The sequence below is a fragment of the Spea bombifrons genome, chromosome 9, assembly GCF_027358695.1.
Source record: "Spea bombifrons isolate aSpeBom1 chromosome 9, aSpeBom1.2.pri, whole genome shotgun sequence".
NCBI classification, from domain to species: Eukaryota; Metazoa; Chordata; class Amphibia; order Anura; family Pelobatidae; genus Spea; species Spea bombifrons.
In genome coordinates this window covers 1656313-1674349 of record NC_071095.1, presented here as the reverse complement: position 1 = coordinate 1674349, position 18037 = coordinate 1656313, and the positions used below count along the sequence as shown (strand labels likewise).

Genomic DNA, 18037 nt, shown 5'->3' with positions numbered 1-18037 from the left:
TTCTGTGAAGAATTGCTCGTCCATTGGCTGTCCTGTTTCTTTCTCCTTTTTAGACTAGCCGGAGGGGGCGTGGCCAACTTTGCGACGTCACTGGCTTTGCTCACTTCCCAAGATGGCTGCTCTAGTAGTGCTGTGCCCGTAGTCTCCCGGAGGAAGAGTCTGTGGCCCCCTGGGACGCAGTGGGTAAGCGTGTGGCCCCTCAAGGCCCTTCCTTATGTTCCCCGCTCCATTATATACCTCAGCCCGGCCAGCAAGGCATTTTTAGAGGGGAAACTAGGGGCCATTACCCCAATATAGTCGTGCCAGTGGCAGAGGCTTTAAATTAACACTTTATCCACCAGGGGGGTAAATAGACTCAGGTGGCTGTTAAAGGGGAAATGGTATCTGTGTGACTCGTTTCTAAAGAGCTTTCTGCCATTCGTTCCTTTCTGAAGTAAAAGTACAGATACAAAGGATGCGAGCTTTATTTAAAGTTTTGTCACATGGCAGTGTGATCATGTGATATGAGGAGATTCCCCTTTAATGTGTTACTAGGTGACAATGCTTGCAAATCGAATGAACTTGGGACGAAACCGAACTTTTTTTAACCCCCCCCAGGGTTTGTTCTCCCGAATATACCAAAGCTTTGTGGTTGTATGTGGTAGTTAGATGCGCTTTGCTGGGAGGGTGGTAGACAAGTGGAACAGCGTCCCATCAGCGGTAGTAGAGACTCAGCTCCAGAATCTATGATCAGACTGACTGATTCAATTGCATTGTAGAAAATGATTAAGAAGTTACTATGGACTTCTGACGGTCTATATAATGCACTAATCTATTTCCAGATGAGACTTAATTTGGAAGCAAAAGAATCCAGAAGACGATCCGGCCTCCATGAAGGAGAACAAGGAAAACTCCAGCCCGTCTGTGCTGTCTGGCTGTCTGGACCATGTAAAACCATGCTGGTATTGGGATAAGAAAGACTTGGCTCATACCCCGTCCCAGGTGGAGGGGCTGGATCCTGCTACAGAGGCAAGATACCGCAGAGAAGGAGCCAGATTCATATTCGATGTGGGAACCCGACTTGGGCTGTATCCTTAAGAAGTAAAAACTTGGGCAAAGATTACGCTTGGCAAAGCTGGCGATTTTCGTAACTCGTCAGGAGTTACCGGTGCGAAGAGACCTGACGCCTAGAATAATCAGGGGAGGGCATACCCGGCACAGCCATGTTTTTGGTGTCTTGCCTCCCACGATGCTCTGCTGAGGATCCTAGGCGCACATTATTAAGGTTTTACGCTCAGCGTTATTGGGGTGTTGGGTTCACATCGCCCGGAGCGTTGTGCGTTACCACGAGTGGCGGGTGCCATTGTGTGACATGTAAGTATTGTTTGTGTTCCTTAACGCAGCCTCTAGACACTATGACACGCTGGCTACCGGAATTATATATTTCCATCGATTCTATATGTTTCATTCCTTCAAGCAATTTGCTAGATATGTAAGTATCTCCTTCTATATCAGAAGCAATGAAGGGTTATACAGATCTATTTATCTTGTTTTAAAAAAAAAATTGGGATAACAACATGAAATCCTTTCTGTAAAAAATGTCTGTTTTTGCCTCTGTTGCACCCAGTGCCTCATGTGGCTCATTGAGCTTGGACTCAGGGGTCCTAACCAAAAAAACCTGCCCCCTCTGAGCGTGATATAAAGTTCCTATAGAGTTGAGCTGAAAGTACTTTACGTGGCTGAGCAAAATCATTGATCAGGCACAAAGATAAAGGAGCCAAACCGTCGCCAAGAGCTACTTTAGAATTTGGCTTGACCTCTGAGTTTAACAAATGGTCCTCTTACCAGGTAACGTAGGCCTTTGATGTCCATAGAAGACTCCAGAGCCATATTTGAATCACCAGATTTGAGTCTGGGGCTGTAGCGATGGTGAGGGTCACTAAGCACGGTTTGAAAAAGCACTGTGTGAAGGTGGGGTGTCAAAACCCCCCTAAAGCCAGCCCTGTCGCATTACAGGGGGTCAGCCTGACATTGGATAGTGCGATCCGGCGTGGAGTAAGTACCTGAGAGTATTTTATAGTCTGTGAAGGGTAATCCCTCTAAACCACTAACCTTCTCTCCAGGTAACCGGCGCCTGCTGTCTTTTCCTGGCCGGGAAAGTGGAAGAAACGCCCAAGAAGTGTAAAGACATTATAAAGACGGCCCGGAGCTTACTGAATGATGTGCAGTTTGGTCAGTTTGGAGACGACCCAAAGGTAACAGTTTTAATGATTGTGGGTGTTCGCATCGTTTATTTTTCAGCAGGTGTGGTTTTTAAGAGTTTTAAAGATACCGTTATGAAAACTTTAGCTTAATCTGATTTATTTTGACCTGTTTTGCCTTCCAGGAAGAAGTCATGGTGCTTGAGAGAATTCTTCTCCAAACAATCAAATTTGACTTACAAGTAGAGCACCCGTACCAGTTCCTTCTCCGATACGCCAAGCAACTGAAAGGTCTGTCTATGCACAGCTAGTTTGGTTTTATGAATGTATACATAAATAATATATATATATAGGGTAAAGCTAAAAAAAAGCCATATCGTTGTTACAGATGGACCTTAGTAAATGTCCCTGTAATATTATACAGAGGTGAAGAACTTTCACTCGCTGATTCACAAGACCTGGCTTTAGTGTCCCTTATAGGCGCTTTTCCACTTAAAACCGGTAGCTTTGGGATTACTTTCTCTCTCCCCTAATTCTTTAATTTTAAGATTTGGTGCAAAATATAGGATTTACTAATGTAAAATCTGTGTGTTTTGCTTCTGTTCACTTTTTTGTGTTTTTATTTGTTTTTTATGTCTCAGGCGATAAGAACAAGATACAAAAATTGGTGCAGATGGCGTGGACGTTTGTAAATGACAGGTATGGCCGAATTATTCTAGACCGGATGCGTTGGCGTTCCAACAAGTCGGAAGCTCCTTCCTGCGACGCTGTCAGGGATAAGCCTGAGACATGAATAATAATCTTTAGAATTCAGAGTTTGCTTGTTGTGCCCATAATATATATATATTTTTTTATGGAACCCGCCTCTTACACGTCTTTTTCTGTTCCCATTAGCCTATGCACCACGCTGTCTCTGCAGTGGGAGCCTGAGATCATCGCGGTGGCCGTAATGTACCTAGCTGGGCGTTTGTGCAAATTCGAGATCCAAGAGTGGACGTCAAAGCCAATGTACAGAAGGTGGTGGGAGCAGTTTGTCCAAGATGTGCCTGTAGATGTCCTTGAAGGTGAATGCCATATTTCACAAATCAACGTCTTTTCCTTATTTTTACTGCGACATCTGAGTAGGGCTTTAAATAGACGTGGCTGTAATTGTATTTATTGCACGGATTTGTATCCTGGGGTGTGCAGTTTGTGGTGAATGCTGTCTGTGTTCACAGAAATACCCAGCTTCACACTTAACACTGTTCCTCATGGTTTGTTTTGTTCCCATCCTCAGATGGGTAGCTTTGACTCTCGTAACACGTTGCTTTTTGGTCCGCAGACATCTGTCACCAGATCCTTGACCTGTATTCTCAAGGAAAACAGCAGATGCCGCACCATGGAGCCCAGCAGACCTCCCCGCAAGTCCAAGCGCAGATCGCCTCGGTGCAACCGCAGCAAAGTACAGACTCCCAGAGCACTCAGCAGAAAGACCAGCAGCAGCCGTCTGCGTCTCAGCAACCCAAGAAGCCTTCTCCTCATTCAAGCCCCCCTAAGCCAGCAAAGCGACCCCTGGTGTGTGTTTTTTTTATTTTTTTTTTATTATTTGCTGTTTAGTACACTGGAATTTGTGGATGTACCATGTGCAGAACTCAGAAAAAACACTAAGACACACCCCCATTTTTGGGGGCCAAAATTAAAAGAAAAAAAAAAAATTGTTATTGTACTGGCTGCCTGGTCATGATATGAGTGTGATTGATGTTGGCTGCTAGCAACTGTTAGCAATCGCACTTCTATCATGCTCAGGCAGCCAGTACATGCACATCACTTTCAGCCTCCCTGTGCCCCCTACACACGGATCCATGCTAACATACATACATACATACATACAATTTACTCCCCAACCTTACCTGAACTGCCGATCTTCTGCTGCCGCTCGCCGACTTCCGTGGGGTCCGCTGTTTCCCCTCTGCCTTGCTCGACGCGACTGCACAGGAACTGAGCGGAGTCATGTGGATGCGATGTGCATTCACGTGACTCCACCGGGTTCCAGTGCAGCCGCGGCGGATCAAGGTAAGCAGCAGTAAGTAAAAAAAATCTACCACCACTGGATAAGAATTTTTAGACCCCATTTTTTTCTAAAAAAGGTGCATCTTATACATGGGGAAATACGGTAACTGGTGAAAGGTGCTTATGATGTAAATTGCTTAAAAGGCAATATGATCTGGATACTGTTATCTTAACTACCTCCCGCAAGGCTACAATTTCTACGTCACATATCGGGGCTGAGTATAAGTCAAGTATTCCTGGTGCGAGCCCTTTATTTGATGTTACACAATATTATGCTATCTAATAAATATACACATATATAATATATTAACAACGTTTGTATTTCAGCCTACTTCGCCCAAGGATGACATGAAGACACTGGGTAAGTGCTTAGGCTCTCTTTTTATTTTTGTCTAGCATTATGCCGTGAAGTAGCTTTATGAAATTTGTTATTCCATTATATGAGCTGGTAGGGTTTGGTTTTCTGTGTTTTTTGCATGGATTTATTTGTGGAATTCCGAATGACTTGGTGATTGCTCTATCAGGATGTGCAGCCAGGGAAATCTTTTGCTTGTGACAGACGTATATGTTATGTTATAGGGGTGTTATAACGATTGTGGTACTTCACACGTAACCGGTTATGAAACTGCACCATCACGGGGCTGCAACTAATGGACTTTTTTTTATATTTGCAGATCAGCCATCTAAAATGCCTAAAATCGATGCCCCCCTCCCACCACTGCCCCCAGTCCCTCCACCACCAGGTGAGTCTTATTTACTGTACAAGTTATCTCTTCTGACCTTCTATTTCTAAGCTTCTACTCCATTCTGTTACCCAGTAATAGTCAGTAAGTGGATATTCAGCATCTATTGTTGTCTGAGGATGATGGGAGTATCATAGGTGCAAACAGGGAGCCACATATTTTTTTTTTCTTCTGAATGTAAGTCCTAAACATGTTTGTGACGGCGAATGAGCACCTTTTACTCATCATTTCTTCACGATTACAAGTTTGTTTGTTTTTCTGTGTTTTTCATAGAGAGGAAATCTTTGGGGTCTGTAATGACATCGGCCGAGGGAGAGACCACCGGAGTTTCCGAGTCGTCAGAATTAACAAAAATTCCGATTCCTCCTCCTGCGCACCCAGCCCCGGTACATCAACCTCCGCCGCTTCCACACCGGCCTCCACCTCCTTCCAGCTACATCACGGGGATGTCCACCACCAACTCCTATATGTCTGGGGAAGGTTATCAGAATCTACAGTCCATGATGAAGACTGAAGGGCCATCCTATGGGACTCTGCCTCCAGCATATGGGCCTCCAGCTCATATACCCTATCACCCTCATGTCTATCCACCCAATCCTCCACCTTCCGTCCCACCACCTCCATCCTCATTCCCTCCTCCCAACATCCCACCTCCTGCACCCGTCTACCCACCTCCGCCTGCTTACAACCCCAACTTCCCCCCACCTAGACTTCCTCCTAGTCATCCGCCTCCAGGAATTGGTATACCGCCAACCAACTACCCCCCTCCCGCAGTGCCACCAGGTGGGCAGCCTCCGGTTCCCCCACCAATTCCACCTCCCGGCATGCCGCCTGTCGCTGGATTAGGCCGTGCCGCTTGGATGAGATAGCATGGGGTACGCAGGCTGATATCTGGGGTGCGTGTCATCGAGGACACAATGCGATAAAACACCCATTGAAACACGTTCAGAGCTTATAGTTCGAAATACGTAGAATAATATGCAACATTCAGTATTCTATCTCAAAAAAAATCTATACCGGGCAGAACAGTGAAGAACTTCAGTTCACCCGGCGTGGAAGGAGGATAATGCTGAGAGACCAGTAACAGACCTCAAGACTAATTGGAATCTGTGGCCTTTATGTCTTGATATACGTCGGCAAGTGTTCCCTATACGTTTCGCTTTATGAAATCCGCTTTGATTTCCGCTCACAGAGAGAAAAAAATGAATTGAGGGCCATATTGGCCGAGCTGCGGATTTCCTGGTCAGATCAAACATTAAACTGGCCTCGCTTCTGACTTTTTTTTTTTTGTTCTTTCTTTCTAAATACCATAATAACTTTTACGAACGCTTGTAAATATTTTTTAAATATAAAGTTCTAACTGTGGCGCTGGCTGACATTAAAAAACTGAAATGGAATTGTCACCCTCTTGAATAAAACAAACATTCCCAAGTTACTGTGTGCTATGTGTTTTTTTTTTTCATACTGGTGCTAAATACTACAGGTCAAAATTTTCTAAAACGCATCAGATACGAATGCAAGTAAATGAAATACTGTCAGAGCAGCTAATTATCTAAGAGGGGTCTTTAATATCTGGAAAGTATAGCCTCGTTTCATCTTACTGAAATGCCTGCTTCTTCTGTAATGCCTGCGTTGTACACAGGGGGGCAATAGTGTATCTGCGGTTCATACATATGCTGTATTCCACATAGAACACGTTCGTTTATGCCGGTGCCTAATATTTGTAGGTTGTACAAGGTTTTTAGTTTGCAAGTTCTCTGCTCCCTTGTTGTTTTCCTTGTGATGATCGTGTTCAGCACTGCGGAATATGATGGCGTTGCCACGAGGAAGTCCCATGGGAAAATATCCTTTACCATACAATCCAGCGAGGCACACGGTAATGTAGGTCTGCAATTGGGAAAAAACCTGATTCTGTTGTGTTTTGTGCCAATAAATTTCTTTTATCTGCTGACCCGAAGGCCGCCATCAGTCTTATGATGTTTTGGGTGACGTTCCTGGCTCAAACACCACACTGAGTTGATGCTTTATGGCAATTCTAATGAAGTCTGTTCCTCCATAGAATTTCAGGAGTCCAGCTGGGCGATTAAGACTGAGTCATTCTATTATTTCCCACAGCTAGTATAATAAGGGGTAAGGGATGGCAGTGGGATAACCAAAAATGTCATGGACCCCTGGAAGGCATATTGTGGAGAGTCTCCAAGCTCCTACACACACAATAACATACTAACATACACGCATACATACTATCATACTTACGCACACAGTAACATACTTACACACATACATACTAACACATCAGAACACATTTACACAGTTATATACTTACACAGAAAAACACTAACATATTTACAGCAATATATTTACACACACAGTAACATACTCATGCTAACATCCCTATATACACACACAGGAACATATTTACACATACGATAACATACTTATACACACAGCAATATATTAACAAATGCATACAGTAACATTCTTACAGTAAAAATTAGACACAGTAACATACTTCCACAGCAAGATATGTATAAGTGCACACACACACAGTAACATACTTACACTCACGCTAACATTCTTATACACACACATACTAACATATGTACTCAAACTAACATACACAGTAATATATTTACACATGCACACAGTAACACAATCACGCTAACATTGTTACACACAAACACACAGTGAAAATTAGACACACTAACATACTTACCAGCAATTATACAAACACACACACAGTAACATACTTACACACACACTAACATTCTCACACACATACATACTAACATATGTACTCTAACACATACGCACTAACATACTTACACACGTATACCCAACCCCCTTGCCCTCCTACTTTGGAAGGGTTGCTCCCTGCACATGGGACCCCCTACAATGCTGGGGCTGAGGGGGCCTCCATTACGCCCATCCATCAGGGTGTTTGTCTAGCACATTGAGCCAAGATAAGAGAACGAGCAAAAATACAAATATCTAATACGCAGCTGTCTGAAAATATTATATTACGCTAAAACCGGAACTGTTTTAAAAAAAAGAAAACAGCTCAATATTTTTAAGTTTCCCTTTAAGGCCACCGGCCGTCCGATCTGAACGCGCTCTTTAACCTCCTGCGATGTGTGGTTCCCCAAACTGACCAGCAGGTGTCTCTAGCAGCCTAGAATATGTTCATGTGCGCCCTGGAACACCTTGCCCTCTCTGCCCCTGTTCTGGGGGCTGATTGCATGCAGGTCATGTGACCCTCGCATGTGACCATTAGTTTGGCACGATACGCACTGATCATTATCCTAAATGCAAATTCATATTGTCTACATACTATACATATATATATATATATCTAGATATTTTTTATCAATTAAAACTATGGATTATTTGATAATGTTTTGCCAGGAACATTTAATTGTCACGTGACACAAAAAACTGGCACCGATAGGTTGTTGCCATACAAACTAAAAAAAAAAAAAAGTTTATGTTTTAATGCGCTTAAAACTTTTTTAAAGGAAAAGGAAACTAACACCTGCTTAGGATATTTTTGCTTAAAATAACAGAGAGTGCAATTAATTGCCAAAAAAAAATGCTCTATAAAAATAAATCCTTTATTTTTGAAAGGAAAAGATTATTTCAATAATGCCACGCTTTGGTTTAAAAATATAAATTTATATCTATACGTGTATTTCTGGTCTCCTGTGGATACGGCGGAGAGGTTAAGATTTGCGAGCCGCGGCGTCTGAGTCATCGAACGTCTTGTTCCCAGATCGGCAGAAAATCCTCGCTGTGCGCAAACACAGCAGCGGCTGGATACTTACCGAGAAAAAACAGAATTCTTCCACGGAGAAACCCACCCACGGCGGGGAAAAAGCGCCATCGTTAAACACTGCGAGGGACGAGAGTGCTGAAAGAAAAGGGTGTTTTTTTTGCCATTTTTTGACACATTTTAACTTAAAAGAGAATTTCAACAGCCAGAAAAACTTTAATAGAATCCAGAAGACTTATTTAAGCCACCGGCCCCCACACCAAAGGCACAAAATCCGCTTCTTTTCTTATGTCCTCATAGAATCATAGAACCTCTACCACTTCTTCCGGGAGGCTGTTCCACTTATCTGCCAATAAAGTACTTGGGCTGGTTATAACCATAAGAATTCGGCGTAATTCTTTGGAATCCCGTAAGGACTTTATGAGTGCATAATATGTCCCGAAAAGATTAAATTCTTTTTTTTTTAACTACTTTTGCTGAAGAACATGCAAAAAAGAGGACCGCAACCCAATGGGCAAATATAACATTTTTATTAATTTTTTGTATCCCCCCCCCAACTTTTCCAAAGATATTTACAACACAATTCACTATAAAATCAGGAAATCATTTTTGAACGGGTGATACTTTGATACGGAGCTTCTGGGAAGTCGACGTTTCGACCCGGAGCTTCTGCACCTCCCTAAAGCTGATACAAACGGGGCGAGTGTTTCGAAGAAGAAGGAAATTCCATTGTTTAAAGAAAAAAAAAAAACACAATTTTTTTTCCAGGGACGAGTAAGGCTGAAAACTAGACAACTACGCCATGTTTAACCCATTAGTGGAAGACCAACGTGATTCCTCTTGATGGAGCTTCTGTCGCTTTGCTATTATTGAATCTTTTAATATAATAAAAAGGTTTAGCCGTTTCTAGTTCCCCGCGGAGGCTATTAAGCTACGCTCATCCCTTGACCCCAAAACCACAAATTTTGGTGGCAGCAATGCCGATTGTATCATTTACTCGTTAAAAAAACGTATACCAAGACCCCCGAACAGAAATCTAGCTTAAGACAAACTGCTGGATACGGCTTGTGATCCGCGGCTGGAGGCCAATATGCTTTAATGTGAATTTCCTACAAAATGATACGTTTGAATTGTTCCAAAACCAGTTAAATGACCCCAAAATAAAGGGGGTATGTGGAAAAAATTTCAATGGTTTATATTTACCGACTTATAATGTCCCTGATCTTCATGTTTTCGACAAAGAACTTTCTTACAATAGAAGCCGTTAATGCGGAAGATTATAGCACGATCGGGCCCCGTTCCGGACTTTTACGGGATCATATGGCAAATATTTTCTGGAGAAGAATCCATTTCCCAAAAAGAACCCGCTCTTTGTTCTCCCCAAAGCCCGGCGGCCGGGAGACCTGCCATAATACAGCCTGCATTCTTCACAATGAAGTCTTTGATATGTGACGACCTGTCAGTGATGCGCGGCAGGGTCTTCAACACCCCTCCAAACCTCCTTCATCGGGGGGAGTCATGAAAAGCCTGCCTATGTACCCATGTATACAGCACCTTCTTACATCATGAATGCCGAAGTCAAAATACAGCTACTGCCACAATCCTTTACCAAAATATATATATATCTATACCATGTCTGTACAATCAAATACAGAGATCCTTATATTTTGGCCGGTAGGCAATAAGGTTATTCATAAAAAAATATGTTCGTTGGTAGCTACATCTTTAATACCCAATAAAATATATCTATCATTACCAAATAGGTCATATTCCGAGGGGGGCTTCATTAGGGGCTCCCTCTATTTCCAGATCTACCCAATCAGCGCCTTTAGTTTCTTTGATATTAAAATGATTCAGCCCCCTCCATGGAGGAGTTATCTGGAGAATATGTATGTAGAAGATATAAACCTGGTCTAATATAAAAGAACATTTTAAGACACTGACTTTGTATATGTGCAGAGCTTTCTATACCTTATCGGAACTCATGGTATCGGAACTTTTTTTTCTCAGCATGGGGGAAGCAGTTTTCGGTTACACTCATTGCTGCTGAGCCTCACTACAGCTTCCTGCTTGAGAAAATGGGATTTCAATGATTGTAGGTTTTGTTAAAGTGTTAGACCCTTCCATCTCTTTCCTATAAGAGACAGAGTGGGGTTTCCCTATAGCTTTTCTTTAACTCGGTTGGGTTTATGTTTTATTCTTGGATATTCCCCAAATGCACAATACTTTCTAGTGACCAATGCTATTCATCTGGAAGAAAATCCCCCAAAATGCAGAAAAAAACCCCCAAAATTCTTCATTGGTAAGAAGTTCAATAAAAATAAAGATTTGTTCCGATCCTCTGAAAAATTTAAAAATACTTACAATTACATAATTACAAAAAAAAGGAAATTATTTTCCAGTTTCCAAGGACGCTTAATCCTCTCTGGCCGTAAATGGCCTTAACCCCCCCCCCTCACCCATAAACATATCTTTCATAAAAATAATGAGAACTTAACTGACTTTACTAAAAATTTGATTTTTATTCTCAAATTAACCCGTTGGGTTATAATTAGGGGCAGCCTATATTTGGGTCAATAAGGTAAACCAGAAAATTGTTTAAGGAGATGCTGCTCGCCGGGGAGAAGCATTCTCAAGACGCCAAAAGCACCTAACTGTCCTGAATCATCCCAGCAGTGCCTGCCGGCTGTAACGTGACTCCGATCACCCGCAGGGCGTTCCGGCAAGGAAACGGCCGAGGACAATAATAGCTCTGAACGTCCCAAACGCTGCTTCTGCCAGATCCGCTTAACATAATACTTAAAAGCAAACACTAGAAAATAAGTGTCCTGATTTTTAAGTGTTAATATTCTTTTTAGACAAATGTAAAAGTCCATAAACATTTTATAACGAATCCTCGGGTTAGTGTTTTATTCCTATTTTTATCTACACAGCCTGTACAGTAAGTGAACTACAATAGAAAATATTCCTGTAACGCGATGATTAAACATATGTACAAGGTAATCGCCGGAGCCTCCGTATTTACAATGGTCACAGTTCGCCCTACGCCGGACTCCCAGCTCACGTCTTCGCTTTATTTCTTCACTACAAGGGTCCTTTGAACTGGTTTCCAGAGAGGTGCTGCCGGATGGATGGCTTAGAATTTGCCGCGTCGCCCAACTTTCGCCACACGACCTGTCGGCCAACAAAAAAAAACACCCATACTTAATGACACGTTATTTATTACATAGACTCCTGCTATATGATTCCCCTATTACGGATTGGTCATAAGGGGTTAATTTTATTACCCCATTGCTATTTAGCCACGCACGTCATGGTTCATCCCCAAAAACCCCTTCCGTTCTACTACATAACTGATTTAATAAACCCCGGGGTATTCATGTTACTGATCACCTTCAGGAAATCCTCGAACACGGTGATTTAAACCGATGAACCAGATGTTTTCCTAACCTGCCTTAAATGAAATCATTGAAATGATTGCCCGATGATCTGATTCTGGATACTATCCCCCTACAGCCAACGGATGCCACGCGGGTCAATTAGCCCAGGTGCAGGAATAGACGCTGACTGGTCCACCTGTGCTCAACGGTGAAGATCCTGAAGATGCACTAATAAGGGGTTAATTGAGGATACAGCATTATATCCCCAAAGTTATAGATGGGTATAGCGATTTAGCGCGGGTATCGGCTGTATTGGGCTTTGCTTTACGCCCTGTAACTGGATGTGATGATGGGTAGAGATTTCGAAAGCAGCCCATGGTCCCAATATCTCGGCATTGTTGCCGTCGGCTCTAGAACGTGGTCTTGTAAACACAGTGAAAAACGGTATCGTCACCGAGGGCTTTATCATTGAATTACACCCTACTTTGTAATGTGTCCTTGGCTCAAAGTCCACGGAACAGGCACAGCCAGAAAAGCTGTTTGAAAAGCGCTGTCCAAATACTCACGTTGCACATTTCTCGAACGATTGCCTTCTCCTTCTCACTGAGGTCCTCCTCGTAGCTATCAGGAGCCTGCCTGTCCAGATTTTCATGGACTTCAAGAACCTAGGTGAAGAAAATGATGAAAATGCAGAGGAAACAAAGTAAATATAATCACACACACGCATTCACCTCTGATCTCAACCACGCCAGAGCCATGATCAGGAGCATGGGGGGGGATCCACTGCCCTGAACTTCTCCTCATTCCAGAATCAACCATCTACCATTGTCAATACATATATTGGTTATTTTCATATTATTATAATAGTATAACATTGGTTTATAGTAAATAGTATGTTACGAAGTTCGGCATGTGAGAGCCACTTGGTGGAAACTGATTAACTTGTCTATTTACTAAAGTGAACTTGACCGCCAACTTGCATGGAGTAGCCATGAAAAGTACAGCAACTCGTTTTACCAAAGAAATCCCAACTGAGACGAGGCAGCAGAATGAACTTAACCGCTCGGGAAGAGCAGAGGTGACCCAGAACTCCATTAAACTGAATAGCACTGCCAAACTCAAGCTTAAGTCAACACTCGCCAAGCTGAACTTGACTGCATCCCCACTAAAGACTCCCAATGTCCATCTCGTCAACAAGGTTCCTGCTTAAAGAGGGGCTCCCACCAAATGTATTTATTACTAGTATCAGATAAACTCACTTTACAAACATTGTCCTGTATTATTTTTATTATAATTGCACTATTTTAGCCCTCACCCCCCTCTGACCCAACGCTATTCTATGTATCGGCATTAAATCACCGGTTTCCTACCTTCATTGCATGCACAACAGCCTCTGGTTTCTGTGCCATGGAGACATATCCAGCAGGAGATGTGGATGAAATGTCGGGGGCTATGCGTGCTGAGCCCTGTAGGAAGGGACAGACTAAAGATTAGAAGGATCCAACAAACACGGTGAAAGTAGCCTTATAGACACATTCTAGGTCATTCAATGTTAGCGCAACCCTAAAGTTCTAGACTACCGAATAAGCGCCAACTAAATGCATGAGCTTATCGTCATGTTTTCTCTCTCACTTTGGAGACTGAATCGTTACAATACAACGTAAAGACCTGAGCTTACTTAAGCCTGGGTTCCCCTAAGACCACCAAGCTCCCATCCTGAAAGGAATGACTTTTAAAATCCCATACATTCTATATGGGACCCAGTGGTCCAGCTAGTCTCAAAAGGTCCATCTGCATCTGTGACCTAACAAAGTCCAGCACAGGTACAGTCCCAAAAACTGGGCTAATGTGACGTGTTCTGGTGTCCAGGACAGTTGGTAAGTATTTGTCGAGGATTAGTCCTAATTACTCCGCTACTTTTGAGAGATGAGGAGGGGAGATCAAGTAAGGGAAGCAATCAATGTGTTGCCACCATCTGCCACTGAATTCAGCTTAAGTAAACAAAGATCTCCAAGAAATAAATGGCACTAATTGTAAAGAAAAAAAACAAGACTGTAAATACATTTAATGAGGCTAAAAGCTGTACGGGCGACACATCCACATTACGTTCCCGAACCAAGTCCCTATTAATACCTGGAGACTTTGTCATTTGCCAGCTGTTCAGAGCTTAGATCATCTCTTAGCCTCAGAGATTAGCTCTCTAGCTCTCGAGCACCAACCGGATTCACAATAATGCCCGACAAAATAATAACATTTAAGATTTTACATAAATAATAATAAAATAATAAAAAAAAGTCCTTATTGCAAATCACATGATTTTGCGTAAGACACGGTTCTAGACTTTTCAGTCCTCCTTGGCTATTTTGGAAAAAAAATTCCATTAAAGGAGGAATTTGGTAAATAAACATGACATGACCTCTCGCATACTATGGTATGATCAGCCATCACACGCTGTTTTATCTGTGTAATGGATGAAAGGCAGAGGCCAAACCCTTAAACAAACAATTAGATGCTGCTGTCTTTATGATAGAATCAGCTCCAGAGGTAATAATGGATCTGTCATACATCACTTTCCTGTAAGTTCAAAGGGCATGGTGTGTTTCAGATGTTCCACTGCCCTAAACTCTTGATGGCTTCACCATGTATCTAGATGTTTACTCCGGGAGATAACGCCGGCAATAAAACTCTTAAACTATGGTGGATCCATCAATACAGGCTGGATGATCAAACAATGACAGACACAGGGGATCCATCAGCCGAGAAGCATCTTCTACCAGGTTTAACCCACCACCTTCTTCAGGCATCCATCCTGGACTGAGAACATCTAAACTATCATTGTAGAAGAGTCTATGGTGGAATTTTCAGGACAATATCAAGACGTCAAGGACAGCTTTCTACAGCCGTGCTGCACACGGACACCAGGGCCAGCCTAGGACATCGAGGGGTCTGACCTTCAATGGTAGATGAAGACACATGGAATAGAATAGTGGATCTAATCCCATGCCTCGGGGTCTTCTCTCCCGAAGAATAACTATTCAGCTGGCAGATATCCGCAGTCTCAGGATCAAAAGACAGGTTTCCAGGGTCTCGGGGGTCGATAGGGACATTTTCAGGATGTCAGAATAAAAGGAAGGGTTCTTAGGGTGAATTTCTGTAGACTATCAGGTTGAAGTCTTATTGTAAGGGTGAAGGGGTGGATTCCCAGTGCCTCGGGCAGATCGATGGGCAGGATATTAGGGTGGGGCAAGGGAGAGGATATGAAGATCTCCAATATAGGAAGGGATAGAGTGAGGGGTTAAAAAAATCAAACATAGCGAATAAGTGATCACGTTTGCCACTGAAACTCCGGGAGAAAGTGACAGCGAAGGAAACACATGAACACATTGCGGCTTTATCGAGAATAAAAGGAGATTGGGGAACAAAGTCAGGAAGCGGCTGACCTTACAGATGTCCTAAAATTCTGCAGCATTGTTTAAAATGACTTTATGAAGTCCTATTAAAAACAAAAACACTTCTGTGAGCCCAGGGCGGACCGGCTGCAGATTACAGACCCAACAGGGGACCTTTAAATTTAAACTACAGAGCGGCGGCTTAAACCCGACCCCCCCAGTATCAGACTATTGTTCAAAGGCCGCTCTGCACAATGCGGCTGGAAGTTCTGGCCAAGGAACCCGGGGGGGGGGGGCTTTCTCTTCTGTATTTATTTAAATGGAAACCAACGAGCGAGACTGGAAACATCTGAAGACCGCGACGGCCCAGAGCTACATTTTACGAAATATGTATTTCTTTATATGGAGATGTCACGCTTTGCCCCAATAAAGAGACCCTCGCACCTGTGTCCCCCCGGGGGGGGGGCAGTTCCTTCCAGGAGATCAGGACAGAGCCTCGGCATTTAAAGGGACAGTATCTGGGACAAAGGTGCAAAATTTCATCAGCGTTTCATCCGGGAAGCAGATTTAGGCAACATGGGCCATTGATGGGAAAAGTCCAACCAACCATTAATGAAGCCATAATGTGAAGGAAGGATCTTATTCGTATTAACGCTGTCCTGTTAAGCGACTGCAAACAAATATTCTTTCCTTGGAGGCCTTTAACCCTATAAGCTCCACGCCAGGGCAATGGTTAATAGCTGGCGGCTACCGTAATAAGCATAAGAACAATGAGAAGTGCATGAGATTTATGTGGCTCTTAAGGTTCGGGTCATAAATATTCATGGTTTCCTTTGTTCGGGGTGGGTAACAATAACCCCCTTCCCATTGTCGTTGCTTATAAATATTCATTTGGTCTCGACGGAGAGAACGAGGGCCGCTCTCCTGCACATACAAACATGCGTGTGGCCTTCGCCTGCGGCTCGTCGTCATGCGTGTGAGAATTAAAGGGAAAGGCTCGCTTACGTTCTGCACGGGCTCCTGGTAGTGGGGTGCGGGCGACAGCTGGGATTCCGAGTGATACGGAGATAAGCCTTTTCTTAACGTCCTCAACTCGCCGTGGCTCGAGTGCTGAAACACAAAACATTCAACGGCCAGCGTGAGCGAGACATGCAAAAAGGTGACATGCGTGACGACGGTCATGGGCACCGATCACACTAAATAAATAATAAAATAACGTTACATGTGCCATATGAAATGTGTTTTTATCATAAAATCATTTATTGTGCATGAAACCGAGAGAAAAAATTCAGACAAAATAATTAACGGATCAGACAAATCCCCCAAATACTGAAAAACTGATTAAAAAAACAGCAGGAGGTGGATATTAATTCCCCAAAACATTGAGATTTGTCTCGGAGAACAGCTGAGTATGATCTGGAGCTGTAGCATACAAGACCAGGTTACGAGTTCATGGACAGATGGGCGCGTGCAGAAAACCGCCTATCAGCAGAGGTGGTACAGGCAAAAAGGTGGGGGGGGAGAGAGGAATCCTTGGGATTAACTAAATGTTCTCTTCACATAACTCTAAGTTGGGTCAATTGCAACTAGATAATTGATGGACATGTGACATATTGATAGATTATTATTATTATTATATTATTATTGTTAATTATAATATCATTGTTTATTTCTATAGCGCCAGCAATTCCTGCAGAGCTTCTTACAGTCCCTACATTCAAAGCGTCTGACAGATCTAAAACCGAGTGCATGAGTTATATAGGGCTCGGCTCGCAGGCTTACAATCTAGATGCATATTTATGAACCTGAGTGCAGGTGAAGAATGATGTATTGTTTAGTTACACAATTTACCGTAATTTATATACACTTTATCCTCGGTTTGTATATTAATTATTGTGGCTTTTAAACATTCTGAGCTCCTAGAAAAGAGTAGAAAAGAGGGGCATCAGGGCAAAAAAGAGGGGCCTTAGGGGAGGTAAGTAGGACAGGGGCATTTGGGTCCTAAAATGAGGCCTACTTGAAGAATCCATAAGTTGTGGCAAAAGCGAACAAAAGGCATGTAGGAGCCTTCAAGGATAGAGAAGACTAAAACGCCCCGATACTGAGTCTTAGATGACAAGGCTTTGTTGCCGCGAGAAGAACTTCAGACACAAAGTAGCAGAATGAATATTTTAACTATAATTTCCATAAAGAGGTGAAATGTTTTCATTTCATAAATATTAAGTATAATAGATTGGCCAAACGCGTGCTTTTCGGGGAGGAAGAGGCTTGGGCTTTGGCCGAACCATCCCACGGTCTCCACAGAAGACGTCATTAGGAGATTCGGAGATACGAGTCACAGCGGAAAGGATTAAAAAGATCAGAAGAAAATGCAGCTACAGAAGGACATTGTAAATCATAACTTCGTCAACACTTCAGAAAGCAGATACGTGTAAGGGATCGTCCGGGCTTCCTTACTGCACATCTACATATCGTCCCTTTGACCAGGATCTGCACCACCTGTGTCTCTCGATCAGGTGGCAGCCAG

General features: G+C 43.0%; 2 protein-coding genes across 3 annotated transcripts in view; one reads left to right on the top strand and one right to left on the bottom strand.

Moving 5' to 3' along the window:
- Nucleotides 1-90: 90 nt before the first annotated feature.
- CCNK (cyclin K) lies at nucleotides 91-6407 on the top strand. Its single transcript, XM_053475309.1, has 11 exons — nucleotides 91-183; nucleotides 822-1067; nucleotides 1390-1471; nucleotides 2103-2234; nucleotides 2366-2471; nucleotides 2822-2879; nucleotides 3075-3244; nucleotides 3502-3734; nucleotides 4557-4590; nucleotides 4904-4972; nucleotides 5246-6407. The coding sequence occupies exons 2-11, from the start codon at nucleotides 871-873 to the stop codon at nucleotides 5839-5841; spliced, it is 1677 nt and encodes a 558-aa protein (XP_053331284.1). The 5' UTR covers nucleotides 91-183; nucleotides 822-870; the 3' UTR covers nucleotides 5842-6407.
- A 5158-nt stretch (nucleotides 6408-11565) lies between these two features.
- CCDC85C (coiled-coil domain containing 85C) overlaps nucleotides 11566-18037 on the bottom strand; it is a 42920-nt gene continuing 36448 nt past the window's right edge. The window contains exons 3-6 of one of the 2 annotated variants that reach the window (XM_053475313.1): nucleotides 16516-16620; nucleotides 13492-13587; nucleotides 12688-12786; nucleotides 11566-11915 (exon numbers count right to left, since the gene is read on the bottom strand). In XM_053475313.1, coding sequence (XP_053331288.1) covers nucleotides 11826-11915; nucleotides 12688-12786; nucleotides 13492-13587; nucleotides 16516-16620 — 390 coding nt within the window. In that variant the 3' untranslated portion in view covers nucleotides 11566-11825. The remainder of the gene's footprint in view (nucleotides 11916-12687; nucleotides 12787-13491; nucleotides 13588-16515; nucleotides 16621-18037) is intronic. The other variant, XM_053475314.1, reaches the window with a different exon arrangement.